This window comes from Synchiropus splendidus, chromosome 2 (assembly GCF_027744825.2).
Source record: "Synchiropus splendidus isolate RoL2022-P1 chromosome 2, RoL_Sspl_1.0, whole genome shotgun sequence".
NCBI classification, from domain to species: domain Eukaryota; kingdom Metazoa; phylum Chordata; class Actinopteri; order Syngnathiformes; family Callionymidae; genus Synchiropus; species Synchiropus splendidus.
The window spans coordinates 16517602-16531371 of NC_071335.1; the positions used below are offsets into that span (position 1 = coordinate 16517602).

Here is a 13770-nt window from a genome sequence, read left to right on the forward strand (position 1 = left end):
GTTTCCACGTTTGCCAAAGCAATTTCTTTTGCATGGTGTTTTTAAAACACGAGACTGAAATGTAATCCTGAGCCCATTGACACAGACTCACCGAACTGCACAGCTTTGGGCTGTAGGAGGATACCGGAGTGCCCGGAGTAAACCCACACAAGCACACACACAGTGAAAGGACTGAGGTTGCCCCAAGCTGGAAGCATCTTCTTGCTGTGAGGCAGTTGATCAAACTCCTACCCGCCCACCTTTCTCTCAGTGTGTGAGTGTGTGAATGCATGCGACACCTGGACAAGTTCAAGGAAGCAGACATGCACAAGGTTTGTACTTATTTTGGATTTAATAGCCAGCAATAACATGGGGGTTGCGATTGACAAAACAAGTAGAGCCGTGAATGCATGCATTCATATGTCACTCACAGAACTGCGTCACTCCTGAGGTTTATTTGAAGGTGAGGTGTAAAACGCAAAGGGTCAAGAGAACCAAGTTCCATGAGTAAATATTCTGGACAATGGATCTAGAAAACAATAACAATGCGGCTTCACAAAACTGTGTTTCCTGCATTACAGACAGAGAATATACACTACGTGCAGAAGGAGCTGAACAGAGTATTGAAAACTTGTCATTTTTGGCATTTTGAGTCCTGTCGTCGTCGCGTTTAAACCAAAATTCAACTTTTATATTTTAATGAATTTCTTCACTTTCCTTGATGTTTACTGGGTCCAAAGATGCCAGACAAGTTTTTGTTTCTTTTAAGTCATTTGAGTTCTGGAAAAAGTCAACTTTTGCATTTCATGGCTTCCGTTGAGTCCAAACTCTTGATTTTCTGAAAAAATGGTTCTGATGACAGGCTGGTTAATAGATTGGATAGTTGGTTCCCCACACGAGTAAAAGTAAGTTATATTTGTGTCAGTAAACACAACTAAATTATTACAATCAAGGTGCGAAAAACAATCTGAGCAATATTGTAGTTTTAACATATAAAAGCAAAAGCACAATGATGACTTCAGGAGTATTTTATTACCCACAACTGTAAAAGATTTCAAATATATATAAAAGCAATACAAAGAATTATTAAAAAAAACTAAAATCCATGTTTAGTGTCACTGTGCAATAATGTCATCCAGCTGATCACCTGACAGAAATGAAAGTAAGCCGTCAACATTCGAGGTAGTTCACAAAATCATACATCTCTTTTGATTCAGGATCATTACAAACTGGCCAGGAATAAAAACTGAACACAGATGTTACACTAAAAGCCGAGCGATACTGACCGATACTGACCAAGTGTTCATGACTGCAGTGAACTGAGAGAGGCCACATTCATGAGTGAAAGTCTCCACACGACGGTAACTTTGTTGTGTTAAAGGAAACTTTCTTGCTGCTTGTGGGGAGAGATTTCAGAGAGAGAGTCAGTACTGAAGCTTTTGAATGACTGAAGTACCGATGGTCAGATAAGAAGACAGAAGTTCTCATATCAGGATTTTGATCAGATCATGATCAACAAAAAATCCCTGCATCAACAAACCACACACACATATGTACCTCTGATTGGTTCAAACTTACGCTGGTGCTGTCGACAAATACATAATAACAGCCATTACTGACTTGGATACAACCAACAGAGCTGCTTCATTCAGAAGTGTCATTGAATTAGTTCATAGTTCACCTCTTTACAGCTTCAATGCTACACTTACTACCTGTAATTTGACACGACATCTCAAAATATCTGTGTACAATTGAATAATATACTCGGCAACAGTTGACTTAGAGGAACAGCAACACTGGATTGCACTGTTTCACTCGACTTTCTCACAGTGTTCGGCAGGTTTTTAGCAACACATTACTTTGGAAATGCTTCTTGTGACTTCTTGCACTGCAGATTTTACATCTTCACTTTTACAAGTCTCAACCTGCTGACTGACTCTGTATCATTCTGCGCTGTGCTGTTTCTGTATCACTCCTGTAGATGATGAGAACTGAAGATACGTCTTTCTGTTCTTTGACCTATATGCTAGTGTGCTGTCATTTGTACAAACAAAACTGTAATGTGTGTTTCATACTGCAGAATATTTACCCAAATGCTTCAGTGATATTCAGAATTATTTTTAAGTGAATAAAAACCACTTTAAATCAGTTTAACATGTAATGAAATACACTTTTCTTCTGATTCTGAGAGGTTATTTTGTGCACCAAGATGTGCAGTGGAGCTGATGGGTTTGCTTTGTTTGTTGCTCACAATAGTTTAAAACTTCAATAGTTTGTTTTGGAGGTCATAAATTCCAAGATGGAGTTCACCAACGTCATGTGGCGGGGCGGGACATATACTTGAATTCAGAGTTATTCGGGTGTCACTGAGGCAGAAGTAGTGCATCACCATATGACCTGGATAGCAGCCGGTGATCCTTCATCACCAGGACTTTCTTCATGAAACATGAAGTGCTTCCTCCACGCTGTCCGTGTGTTTGAACCCTTGAAGGTCGGCCTTGAGTAGCACCTGCAGCACGGATGGCTAAGACAAGAAGACAGCAAATGAAACTCAGAGTTCAAAACTGCTGCGGTGTGAGGGGAGATACCTGCACTCTGTAAAAGATCAGATGCACATTTTGTAGTTGGAACTGTTGCAGCAGATCCCTGAGCTCACTGACCACTGTGTAGTCAATGACGCTGACGTGGCGGAAGTCCAGGACCACCGACCGTGGGGGAGACACTGTGGATCACAGGGACGGTTACAGTCTTCAGCTACACGCATCCAAACGCTCAGAGGTCCTCACCCTGCAGGGCTTGTGTGTGCATGACGTGGCTTAGGTATTCTGTGGCGGGAAAGCTGAGCCCGCTGCTCAGTTCCATTAACAGCACTCCTTGATCCGACACCTGCACACATGCCACAGGGTTCAGCAGAATTTCATAAAATACTGAGTCAAAAAAAAGATCCGCACGGTGATCTGCGGTCTGGCGGTGTGGTACAGCAGCAGCACTCCAGACACGGCGACGCCTCCCATGATGCCGTACTGCACCTGCCACAGGCTCATCACGAAGGTCACGAGGAAGGGCAGCAGGTCCAGCTCTGAAGATGAAAATGAAATGAAAAATGAAATGAAAGCTAAATGTTAGTTCTCGAAACTCAGTAAATTGCTGATCTGTCACTCACTGCGTATCTTCCACATCTTAGCCACAGCGCTGTAATCCAGCATGGGAGCCACCGCGCAGATGACAACAGCCGCCAGGGAGGCTTTTGGGATGTAGTAGAAGGCCGGCATGAGGAACGCCAGCGAGAGCAACACAGTCAAGCCTGTCAGGACACACACCAGTGTCTTATTTCTCCAGCCCAGCTCTCCGTTTATTTAATAATGAGGCCTTTTTTAAAAATCACTCACTATAAGGCTCTGACGTCATTTGACTACCTGCTAACATAACGTACACTTTAGTGCCAACTTCTCTTCATTGGCTTCTGTTTTCCATTATTTTGTTTGGTTTTCTAGAGGCAGAATAAATGTGATTGTTTCACTTCCTCCATACCTGCTGTGTGGCAAACAGCATGCATGGAAATATATATAAATCGATAATCAATATATTAATGTGGGCTACTTTTTTCCCAAGTAGACTCATCATCTCTGTCATTTTAGACCTATCAACAAACCCGTGCTTGGGTTAACCCTAACACTTCCACCAAAGCAAGTCTCCTGCAGTCTACTACAAGGTTCAGTTTTAGGCCCAACTTGACCTACTGAATCGCGTCAGCTTCTGCCTTTAAATCCAGTTTACAAACACAATTTCAAACAACGTCAATTTCAGAATGTGCTTTAGGGTCCATTGTTGCAAGTTATCAGTACATTTTAATAATAAATTACAGGTTAAAAAAATAACACTGATTAACTCCAGTTCTAGGTGCACCACGTTACACATGTTAAGTCATGACAAGTTTAACACATTCAACTTAATCTGCATTCAAGAACAACAGTCAACTCTGTTATCCCCTCTAAGAAACAGACTGACAAGCAACTGCCACTACTACATTTCCATTTCTGCTCTGTCAGCACCCTCATATTCAGATTACAGAAGTACAGTGAAGGTCTCCGACACTTGAATTTAACAGTCAATGCAATCCATGCATAAAGTCAATAACAGTTCAAGCTTTCTTGTTGTAATGATTTCATGGGAATTGTCTACTGGTTTCACTTGTTTCCTTCATTCATCCTTATCCTTTAACAACGGATCATAAGATGCGACAATTACTCCACTAAATAAAGTGTTCAGACGATCTATACTTGAGGTTTTTAGCTCTCAACATCTCAATCTGAAGCAGTGACTCACTTGTGACAATCCCTCCAGCTGGAGTACAAACCCCGGTCTGAGAATTCACTGCCGTCCTGGATGAACAGGGGACATGTTGCAAGGGAAACAAAGAGAATGCATGTGTGAATGGACAAAAGAGAGACAAACACGCACAAACCTCCCAAAACTGCCGGTGACAGGGTAGGCCGAGACAAAGGAGCCCATGATGTTAGTCATGCCAATTGCCAAAAGTTCCTGGTTGGCATCAATGCGGTAGTTATTCTGACTGGCTGGAGACAGAAAGAAATGTGGTGGTTAATTTTTCTTTTATTGTCAAGTAATGTAGCCTAATGTTATGATGAGGTGTGCTGTGGGAATAATGATGGAGAACATGTCAACAAAGGAGTCCACTAGACGCCACCCTTGGTTTAATAATCCTGAGACAAATTTGAGACAATAAACGAGCTGCTTCATGAAGCATCACATGGCAGGAACTGGAAGTTTCAGCCATTCTTTCTTCTGCAATAAAGTTACTTAAGTGTTTTACTGTAACTGGGTGTGGTTAGTTCTTTGAGGAGAACTGTTAATGAAAACATAACTTTGAAGAAGTGAAGCCACTGCATTATTCTAATACTTGAGTTCAGTGCAAAAACCTTTTATTGACCTCCCACTTCTGACGCCATTTGTGGTGGAGAACGCTGAAAAACCATAGATGTTGTAACTGCATCCTACTTCTTCTTCAGCAGGAAATGCCGGCACATGATATTTCTTAAGAATCCACTCCATTCTTTCGAGTGCTTTATAAGTGTTCCAATAAAAAAAGTAGGGTCAACGTTCTCAGTTCCGTGTTTCTGTGACGGGTTTACTGTCAATCACTCACCAAATGCTTTCGCTATAGCAATGCTCTCCAGCAGCCCCATCAGAGGAATCACAGCCAGTCCGGCTCCGAAGTCCTACAAAACAACAGAGGTTAAAAAAAACAACTGGATTTCCGAAACTGAAATCATAGACCCTTACCTCCACAATCTGCACGAATGGAATGACCGTGCCGTTGGCTGTGACATCAGAGGTGGGCGGCGGGCGAAATGGCGGCAGCCCGGCAGTAGTGTTCCCGGTGATGCTGAACACATGATGGCCAGTCACATCCCAGGCGAAGGCCACTAGAGTCGCACCTACAACCACCAGAGCGTTGCGCACTGCCGGGAGCAACGGCGCGGCAAGCACATGCAAAAACATCAGAGCGACTGAAGACACTCCCATTAATGGAGGACGATCAATAACAATCGCTTGACAACTGCAAATATTGATTTACTGAGTTCACAGTTGTGACTCACTGTTCTTAAAACATCTTTGTTTAATGAATTGCATCAATAGTAGATTTTCCAAACAGAGAACACCATGTTTGAACTCACTTGTGGAGACAGTCCAAACCAGTTTCCTGGCAGCTCTGGAGTACGCCGGAGCTTCGCCAGATCTCAGACTGGCCTTCATCAGCACCAGCATGACCAGCAGGAGGAGACAAAGGAGGCCGAGGACCACGTCCCCGACTCTGGCCTCAGTGATCCTGCAGAAGGTGTAGTAGACCTGCAGGTAGAACTCTTGAGGGATGTTCTTCAGCCCCAAAATGTTCTAGAAGGAGTTGCAAATAGATGGTTACCAACGGGTGGATGGTCAGACAGACCACCGAATTATCACTTGATAAGATTTATTTTGTATTTTGTCTATAATAATAATAATAATAATAATAACAATAATAATAATAACAATAATAATAATAATGTTATTATTGTTGTTATTGTTATATTTGTCTATTATTTTCTCTTTCCAAGTTTTGTAAAGCATTCAGAGTGAAATTCATCTTTTTCTGTGCCTTGAACTGTAATGTTTATTCTGATCGGCCCATATAGGATTTCAAATGTTCTGTAATATGTATAAGACATTGTTTTCCGCCACCATGCATTTCTTCAAGTCGACACCAAGGGACTTTCAAGCCACTTGGGCCCATAACTGACCAGCAGGAAAACAAATGCATGTACCTACTGTGACTAAAGACAGATGCACAAACACAAATACAGATGCGTCCACACTCAAGTTTAAAGGTAAATTCGAGATGATCCCTAACATGACAGTAATATTTTGGACCCCAATATTACAAGACGATGCATGGTCCTGTAACTCTCTGTTACCTTAACCTGACCGAAGCCAATAGTCACTGCAGCGGCACAAGTGAAGCCTTTGATGACAGGGAAGGAGATGAAGTCCAGGAGGAAGCCTGCAGAAAAAACACAATTCACGGAGTGAGAGTCCAGTACCAAGGCAGAGGATGATTTCGCTTTTTCCACTTTGTGTTATGAAAGGGAGCGGCATATTGTGAGTTTATTCCATGTTTACTCACCTAATCGGAGCAAAGCCATCCCCGCCTGGATGAGGCCGCACAGGAGGCTGAGCAGAACGGCTCGCCTGGGTTCTCCAGCCACCAGAGAGGAACACAAGAGGGACATGATGGCTGTCGGACCCAGAGTCACGTCTTTGGACGTCCCCAGTAGGGTGTAGATGAAGCCACCCATGAAGGCAGAGTACAGGCCATACTGGGAAGGGAAGGTGTCATGAATATTTTGGACTAATTCACTGGAGAATACAACAAGGCATCACAATATGCAGAAATATCCAACACACCTGTATCGGTAGACCGGCTACTTCAGCGTAGGCCAGGGCCTGCGGTACTACAGTCAACCCCACGGTCAGACCAGCAAGCAGATCCATCTGCAGCCATTTCAACTTGTAGCGTGGCAACCAGGAAAGGATGGGCAGCCAGGACCTCAAAATCCTGCCACAGCGGTCGCGCCGACTCACGTATCCCCCGAGCAGAGGTTCCTCCATTGGACCTGGGAAGAAACAGACAGCTGTCTTTTCCTGAGTAGCTCCCTCATTGGCTTGGAAAATTCAGCAGTGTTCTCATTCAAGTAGTAAAAAGTCGGGAACAAAAGTATAACCCGCACAAACTCTAGTTCATCTCTGTATAGCACAACACATTTCAAATAACTCACCTACTCAAGCTCCTTTTTCAGTTAAAGGAAACTCATCCGCTCTACAGCTGCCGGTCAGTTTGCAGTAGTTAGACAGAAAGAAGCGCACAGGTCACCTGTAAAGTCAAAGCACCAGTTTCAAAGCATTATCCCATTCACTAGTGCGACTTATCACATGACCATCATATGACAAGGCAAAGTTTTACAACCTTTGCTGCAGCTAGCTTGACCTCACTCAACTCAGGTTTTATGAGAGCAAGAGGAGCAGTTATTTAACTCTTATTTCAAAAACAGAAATAGAGAAATCACATGCGCCTGAGTGTAATAATAATTGGACAATTTAGCATTTTTTAAAGGTGTAAAGGTAAATGAATGATAGACAAAAAATGTAAATTTGCAACAAATGAAATGGGTTATTATGCTGTTTAGCAGCGCAAGAGCTGGACGCGATACTTAAAGAACAGAACCAATAAAGCAAATAAAAAACATTACCTAAATCCAAGTTCCACATTTTGGTATATTGCGCCCGCTCAGACGTGATTCACGATAGATAAGTGAGATTCACCGAGGTACTTCCTAAATTCAGGCTTCTCGTCTTGGCTGGATATGATTCCGTGTCTCGCTGCCCTGCGGTCATGTGACGCGTGTCATGTGACGCTGATTGGGCGGGACAATTGGTGTTTACGGAAGTAGCGATGGGTTACTCGAGCTAACGGATGCTGTTAGTTCCTAAAAAGTTTTTAATCAAAGCTATTATGATACATCTGCTGATTTATCTCGTTTTGTCCTCTTGTCGCATCGGAGCGTCAAAGCATAGAAATGTGCTTCTTATAATCGGTGAGCGATTTTATTTTCAGATAAATCTTACGTTTTTGTTTCATCATTTACAGAGTGGATTGTTTCAAACGTTGTTTTAAACACAATTGACATCAGTCTTATTGTCTCGCTCCCACATTATAATGCAATTTTGAAAGTTTTTTTTGTCTTTTTCGAATTAATTTACTTAAAACTATTGTGGTAGCTGATGCTTTAACTTACATTCATTCTATTATCCTTGCTGTAGCTCAAGTAGCTTTTAATTTAATTATGTGTCAAACTAATATTGGTTTCAAGTCTCTGAAAGTACTGTGCCAAAAAAAGGATATAGATATTTCATCAACACATTAAGTATCCTTATACAAAATATCAAACTAAACTAAACTTAACTTATCAAATGTATATATCTTTTTTATATTTTGTATAGAAATATTACGACGATGAATGAAGAACTTTAAAGTTGACAAACGTACAGTACATGTACATCTGACCACATTTTTTTCTGTTTCACAGCTGATGATGCAGGTTTTGAGACAGAGGTCTACAACAACACGGTGGTCAAAACCCCAAACCTTCGCTCTCTGGCGCAGCGCAGCCTGCTGTTTAAAAATGCCTTCACGTCTGTCAGCAGTTGTTCTCCCAGTCGCTCGACCATCCTGACCGGTCTACCACAGGTAGAGATGAGAGCACATGAGTAAAGCACACTAGTGGAATAATAACTAAAGATTTGTTGAAATGCAATGTGCTATTGGTGATCTCTTGAGGAACGCTATACAGAACTTCCCCACCAGAGCCACTGTGCACTGGAATAGTCATAATTCATTTTCGATCGGTTGCACCACTTAACCTCTTTATTTGTGGTTTGGTACATTTCAGGTTAGTGTATAGGTATAATATCTTATGTGAAGCCATGTGATGATTTGTTTTAGCACCAGAATGGCATGTACGGCCTCCACCAGGGTGTCCATCATTTCAACTCCTTTGATGGCGTACAAAGTTTGCCGCTGCTCCTGAGCAAGGCCAATGTGCACACCGGTAAGGCTCGGATAAAGACTTTAAATGTTGGATGACAAGGTTTTATATATCGGCTGTCTTTTTCCTGAAGGCATCATTGGAAAGAAGCATGTCGGTCCCGGGTCAGTGTACCCCTTCGACTTTTCCTACACCGAAGAAAACAACTCCGTCTTGCAAGTTGGGAGAAACATAACCAGGATCAAACTGCTGGTCCGCAAATTCTTCCAAACCCATAAAGAAGAAGTCTCAAAGAGAAATGGGGACAAAGGAGGAGATGCTTCAAATGAAGAAGAGAGGCCTTTTTTCCTTTATGTTGCATTTCATGACACCCACAGATGTGGACACTCACAACCTCAGTATGGAGCGTTCTGTGAGAAGTTTGGGAATGGTGAGACGGGGATGGGAAGGATTCCTGACTGGACACCGGAGTATTACACACCAGAGCAAGTGAAGGTCAGATATCAGAGCTTTTATTTCACTTATTGACCCGAAATATTGCAGAATTCTCTCCAGACCAGACTACACCAGATGAGGGGGCCACATGTTTCCCTGTATTTATTCAGTCCTAATGTGTTGAGCGTGGAAAATTAGGGATGCAGAAATTTTACTTTTTCTTGGACTCTGAAGTGTGTGCTGTGATATTCAAAGAGTTCTACTATTCATTCTTTTTATGTATATTCTCATCACAATATGGTTCACTTTACCTTCATGTACTCACATGAAAGTGAATTCACTATGAAAGCAGTTTTAATTCTTAATTTTTTGTATAAATTTAACCACATACTTTTTTATATATTTCTGAAACACTATTGAATTTTTCCTTTGCTTTTTTCAATTTGATGTCCTGGTTTTTCACATTTCTTGCTTTCTTTTGTTTTGTTTCTGAAATTCTCCAAATGCCTGATATTCAGAAATGCATGCACAGAATCTCAATGTATCTCGCCTGTATTTCCTGAACTCAGGTTCCACCCTTTGTTCCGGACACCCCTGCTGCACGAGCTGATCTGGCTGCACAGTACACCACCGTCAGCAGGTTGGATCAGGGTATGTGGGGCTGTTACACACAGAGTATTGGGAGCAATCCTGAGTACAGATGGACTTTAAATGTCTGAATTTCCCCGGCAGGAATCGGATTAGTTCTTCGAGAGCTACGTGATGCGGGTTACGAGAACGACACTCTGGTCATTTACAGCTCGGATAATGGCATCCCCTTCCCTAACGGCAGAACCAACTTGTATCATTCTGGGATTGCGGAGCCTATGCTGGTCTCCTCTCCTGAGCATAGGCAGCGCTGGGGAGACGCCAGCGAAGCTTACGTCAGCTTGCTGGGTGGGACATGATGAGAGCTTCTCCTTTATTTGCACTACTTTTGGTATCATGTAAGGAGCTTGGAACTTATATTTCCTCCTCTTCGTCTCTGCAGACATCACTCCCACCATCCTGGACTGGTTTTCCATTCCATACCCTACCTACTATCTTCCCGGCAGCTCTGCCGCCCAAGTCCACCTCACAGGTCGCTCCCTGTTGCCTGCACTGGTCACTGAACCGAGCACCTGGAGCACCGTCTTCGCCAGCCAGTCGCTGCACGAGGTTAGTGAGCAAGGCAGCGTCTCACTGTGTGAAACATGGACACGTGACTGATCCTTTCTTCTTTCAGGTGACAATGTTCTATCCCATGCGCTCCATCCAGCAGGGGGCGTTCCACCTCCTTCACAACCACCAGTACCGCATGCCCTTCCCCATCGACCAGGACCTGTATGTGTCACCTTCCTTCCAAGACCTGCTGAATCGGACCCGGCAGCACCAGCCGACTCACTGGTTCAAAAGCCTGCAGCAGTATTACTACAGAGAGCGCTGGGAGCTGTACGACACCAGGTCTGTTGAAACATGATCACGATGCGTCCACGGTGAAGATTTTACGTAAACTTTGAATCACACTTTTCATTTTAACTGATGAAAAAAAGAAAGATTTATGTAATATGTTTCCAAGCTGTCAGTAGTGTCGAACTGCCTGAGATCACGTATTCGTATTTTCATTTGTCTACACAATACTTCACAACATTACGACCACTGTGATGTGAGTGTGTAGTGGCACATAGCCGTCACCAAAACCCACAGCGGAGCAGGTGATTCATGTCGGTGGTGAACTCTTGCTTGTGTGGGTGAGCCCACAGTTGATGTTGGTGTTGAGAAATTGACGTGTGCACAAGTATTAAAACAACAGGGATCAATAGAAGAATTAAGTAGGGAAGGCAGTATTTCCAGGATTACCCTGAGAGGAATGAGGCAGGGATGACCTTTGCCATTTGTCAGGATCGTCCTGCGATGTCTTTTTGTGTACTCTCTAGCACTGACACCTCTATTTCATATCTTCAATTGACTTTCATTGTTTCATTGTTTTAGTTTGTGGTGTTAAAACATTTATTCGCACGTGTGATAAATTGCGTGTAGCTTGACATTGATTACGATAAGTGTCTGTGCTGCCACCTTCTTGTGTCGTTATGCTATGCGCAGAGAGCTTTTTCTTCTCTTTTGTTCCCACACATTTTCATTATCAAATAACGAATTCGAATTCGAATTAATGTTTTAATTTTTACTACACATGAAATATTTATCACCACAAAAAGATGAACCTTGAGAATGAATTCTGCCCGATAAATATATGGCTATACACCTGGTTCATGATCGTTTATACGTTTAATTACATTAAATTAAATTGTATTTAATTGAACAGTTTGTTCTCCAGATCACAGGGAATCTTTGTCAGTGCAGGAGTTCCTGGTCCACTGATGCACAAGACACGTGGCAGCTAACAACAACAACAAACATGGAGGAATCCCTGAACAAAAGCAAACAAAAGCATCTGTTTGCTTTTGTTCAGGGATGTTTTTCGCTACACAATGGCCAGGGTTTCCACTACTCTGAATGTACTCTAATGTAGCCACCATCGTGATTTATTGTGCTATTGTCAAACTGATGCAAAATAAACAATATTTTGTTGTTTAAATGTATGTATGGGTCCAACATTTGATTCAGTAATATACCAAATTCATCTAAATTGAAAAATGGGGATTCTTGTGGCAAATATATATATATATATATTTGTTTTGTTTTTTAAGGCATTTATGAACATATACAAGATATACCGCATTTATCACATGAAATAAGCAAAATTGACATTGGCTTGAATTTAATGTGAGATGTTCAACTGTGTTTTATTATTTGTTCTGGTCAGACCTTCCATAGATCTCAAAAGTGGAGGTGAGCCACTGTTAGTGACCCCCATTTTTGGGTCACATTTGTTTCCACTTCATGTAAATAAGTCGTCTTTTTCAGCAGATGACGTGTGTGAGGCTTGTGAAGTGAACGTGGGTGTGATGTCAGCACTGCAGCACACAAGAGGCTTTCATCCTTCATTTTCATCGATCCTCATTTGTGTATTGGTTTCTGCCAATCGGAAATTAAAAAACTGACAGCCGATAGAAAAAGAAAAGGTTGCAATAAAACAAGGTGCATGGGGGAATTTGACTCAGTAATGTCATGACATTATGATACCTGTTTTGATTTCCGCTCTGCCAAACAGGTCAGATCCTCTTGAGACCCAGAACCTTGTGGCAGACCCGTCCTACAGTGGCGTGCTGGATAGCCTGAGGCAAAGTCTGCAGAAGTGGCAGTGGGAGACGGGGGACCCCTGGGTTTGTGGACCAGACTACGTCCTGGAGGACAAGCTGGAGCCGCGCTGCAGGCCGCTCTTTAACGGACTCTAAAGATGCTCTTGTGCTTCCTGGCTGATGTAATCTCTGCGCTGGTGTCCCTGGTTTACCTAGAATAATTGACTCTGAGTGTTTTTACTGTCTAATACACTGAATGAACTCTAAATAAATGGCAGTGTTTTTAGTTTGTATTTATGTAATTCAAGTGATCCAGATCTGTAATAGGTTTGATGCATTTAAAGGTACGTCCAGACCCTTCTGTGACCTGCTTTTATAGAATTACACCGCTCGCATGAAGGGAAATCACCGAGCTCTTCATGAGGAGAGCTGATGAAGCGTGGCAGCTAAGGTCGGTAAATCAATCTGGGGAAGGGATTATTGATGAGGGCAGTTTTCCCCCTCTGCTGGAGTGAAATCTGCTCAAAGTTTCACACACATCAGTCAGACCACTAAATCCTTTCAATTGATCCTCCTTTGATTCGGCTGTGTTCTTTATGTGGAACATAAAAGGCCCAACGTGGATTCCATGGGTTCGGCGCGGTCACCTGCCAACATCACTAACTCTCTGGGCCTCCTCCACGTTTGAGCTGTTTCACCCTCTCCCTCTCTTCACGTTCTCTTGACGACAACTCCCTTAACTGGAGATCTGGCAGCATGACATCGACATAAGCTGCTTGCTGTTGTCACACTTTAATGAGTGACAACTGTTGTGTTGCGTCGCCTCGGGGCCATTGTCGTGAGAAAATAGAGGTAACTCAGGGAGCTGTAAGATTTCCTAATAAAAATGATGATCTTTTCTCTGCCATCCAAATGACTTCTTTTATATTGATGTGAGAATGAGCTGAGCAGTAATAAACTACTGTCTTCCAAGAAGTACGGTAGTCACTTGGCTGTGATTGTAGTATTTTGAGTCAGTACAGTGAGATTTTGGAGAA

General features: G+C 42.6%; 2 protein-coding genes across 3 annotated transcripts; one reads left to right on the plus strand and one right to left on the minus strand.

Annotated features, from left to right (window-relative positions):
• Positions 1-409: 409 nt before the first annotated feature.
• Positions 410-7930, minus strand: LOC128753966 (sodium-independent sulfate anion transporter-like). 2 transcript variants are annotated; one of them, XM_053856221.1, is made up of 15 exons: positions 7785-7930; positions 7318-7408; positions 6943-7151; positions 6662-6854; positions 6453-6538; positions 5679-5895; positions 5284-5462; positions 5147-5219; positions 4445-4556; positions 4306-4361; positions 3143-3283; positions 2931-3058; positions 2766-2865; positions 2568-2701; positions 410-2503 (listed from the first exon to the last, which is right to left on the minus strand). In XM_053856221.1, exons 3-15 carry the CDS (start codon positions 7144-7146, stop codon positions 2417-2419), a joined length of 1710 nt encoding a protein of 569 aa, XP_053712196.1. In that variant the 5' UTR covers positions 7147-7151; positions 7318-7408; positions 7785-7930; the 3' UTR covers positions 410-2416. The 2 variants fall into 2 exon arrangements, with proteins under 2 accessions (XP_053712196.1, XP_053712195.1); XM_053856220.1 differs by having other exon boundaries at positions 7314-7408.
• A 51-nt stretch (positions 7931-7981) lies between these two features.
• Positions 7982-13453, plus strand: LOC128753968 (N-sulphoglucosamine sulphohydrolase-like). Its single transcript, XM_053856224.1, has 9 exons — positions 7982-8129; positions 8622-8782; positions 9038-9143; positions 9214-9575; positions 10085-10166; positions 10248-10451; positions 10546-10712; positions 10780-10997; positions 12706-13453. The coding sequence occupies exons 1-9, from the start codon at positions 8009-8011 to the stop codon at positions 12887-12889; spliced, it is 1605 nt and encodes a 534-aa protein (XP_053712199.1). The 5' UTR covers positions 7982-8008; the 3' UTR covers positions 12890-13453.
• Positions 13454-13770: the final 317 nt, after the last annotated feature.

What these genes read in the sequence shown, in the direction of transcription:
- LOC128753966 (XM_053856221.1), bottom strand. Translation starts at nt 7,146, where the DNA reads ATGGAGGAACCTCTGCTCGGGGGATACGTGAGTCGGCGCGACCGCTGT. An exon ending in CCGCCAGACCGCAGATCACC is followed by an intron (nt 2,866 to 2,930) that starts GTGCGGATCTTT and finishes GCATGTGTGCAG; the next exon opens with GTGTCGGATCAAGGAGTGCT. An exon ending in GCACACACAAGCCCTGCAGG is followed by an intron (nt 2,702 to 2,765) that starts GTGAGGACCTCT and finishes TGTGATCCACAG; the next exon opens with TGTCTCCCCCACGGTCGGTG.
- LOC128753968 (XM_053856224.1), top strand. Translation starts at nt 8,009, where the DNA reads ATGCTGTTAGTTCCTAAAAAGTTTTTAATCAAAGCTATTATGATACAT. An exon ending in CAAGGCCAATGTGCACACCG is followed by an intron (nt 9,144 to 9,213) that starts GTAAGGCTCGGA and finishes TTTTTCCTGAAG; the next exon opens with GCATCATTGGAAAGAAGCAT. An exon ending in TGGGAGCTGTACGACACCAG is followed by an intron (nt 10,998 to 12,705) that starts GTCTGTTGAAAC and finishes TCTGCCAAACAG; the next exon opens with GTCAGATCCTCTTGAGACCC.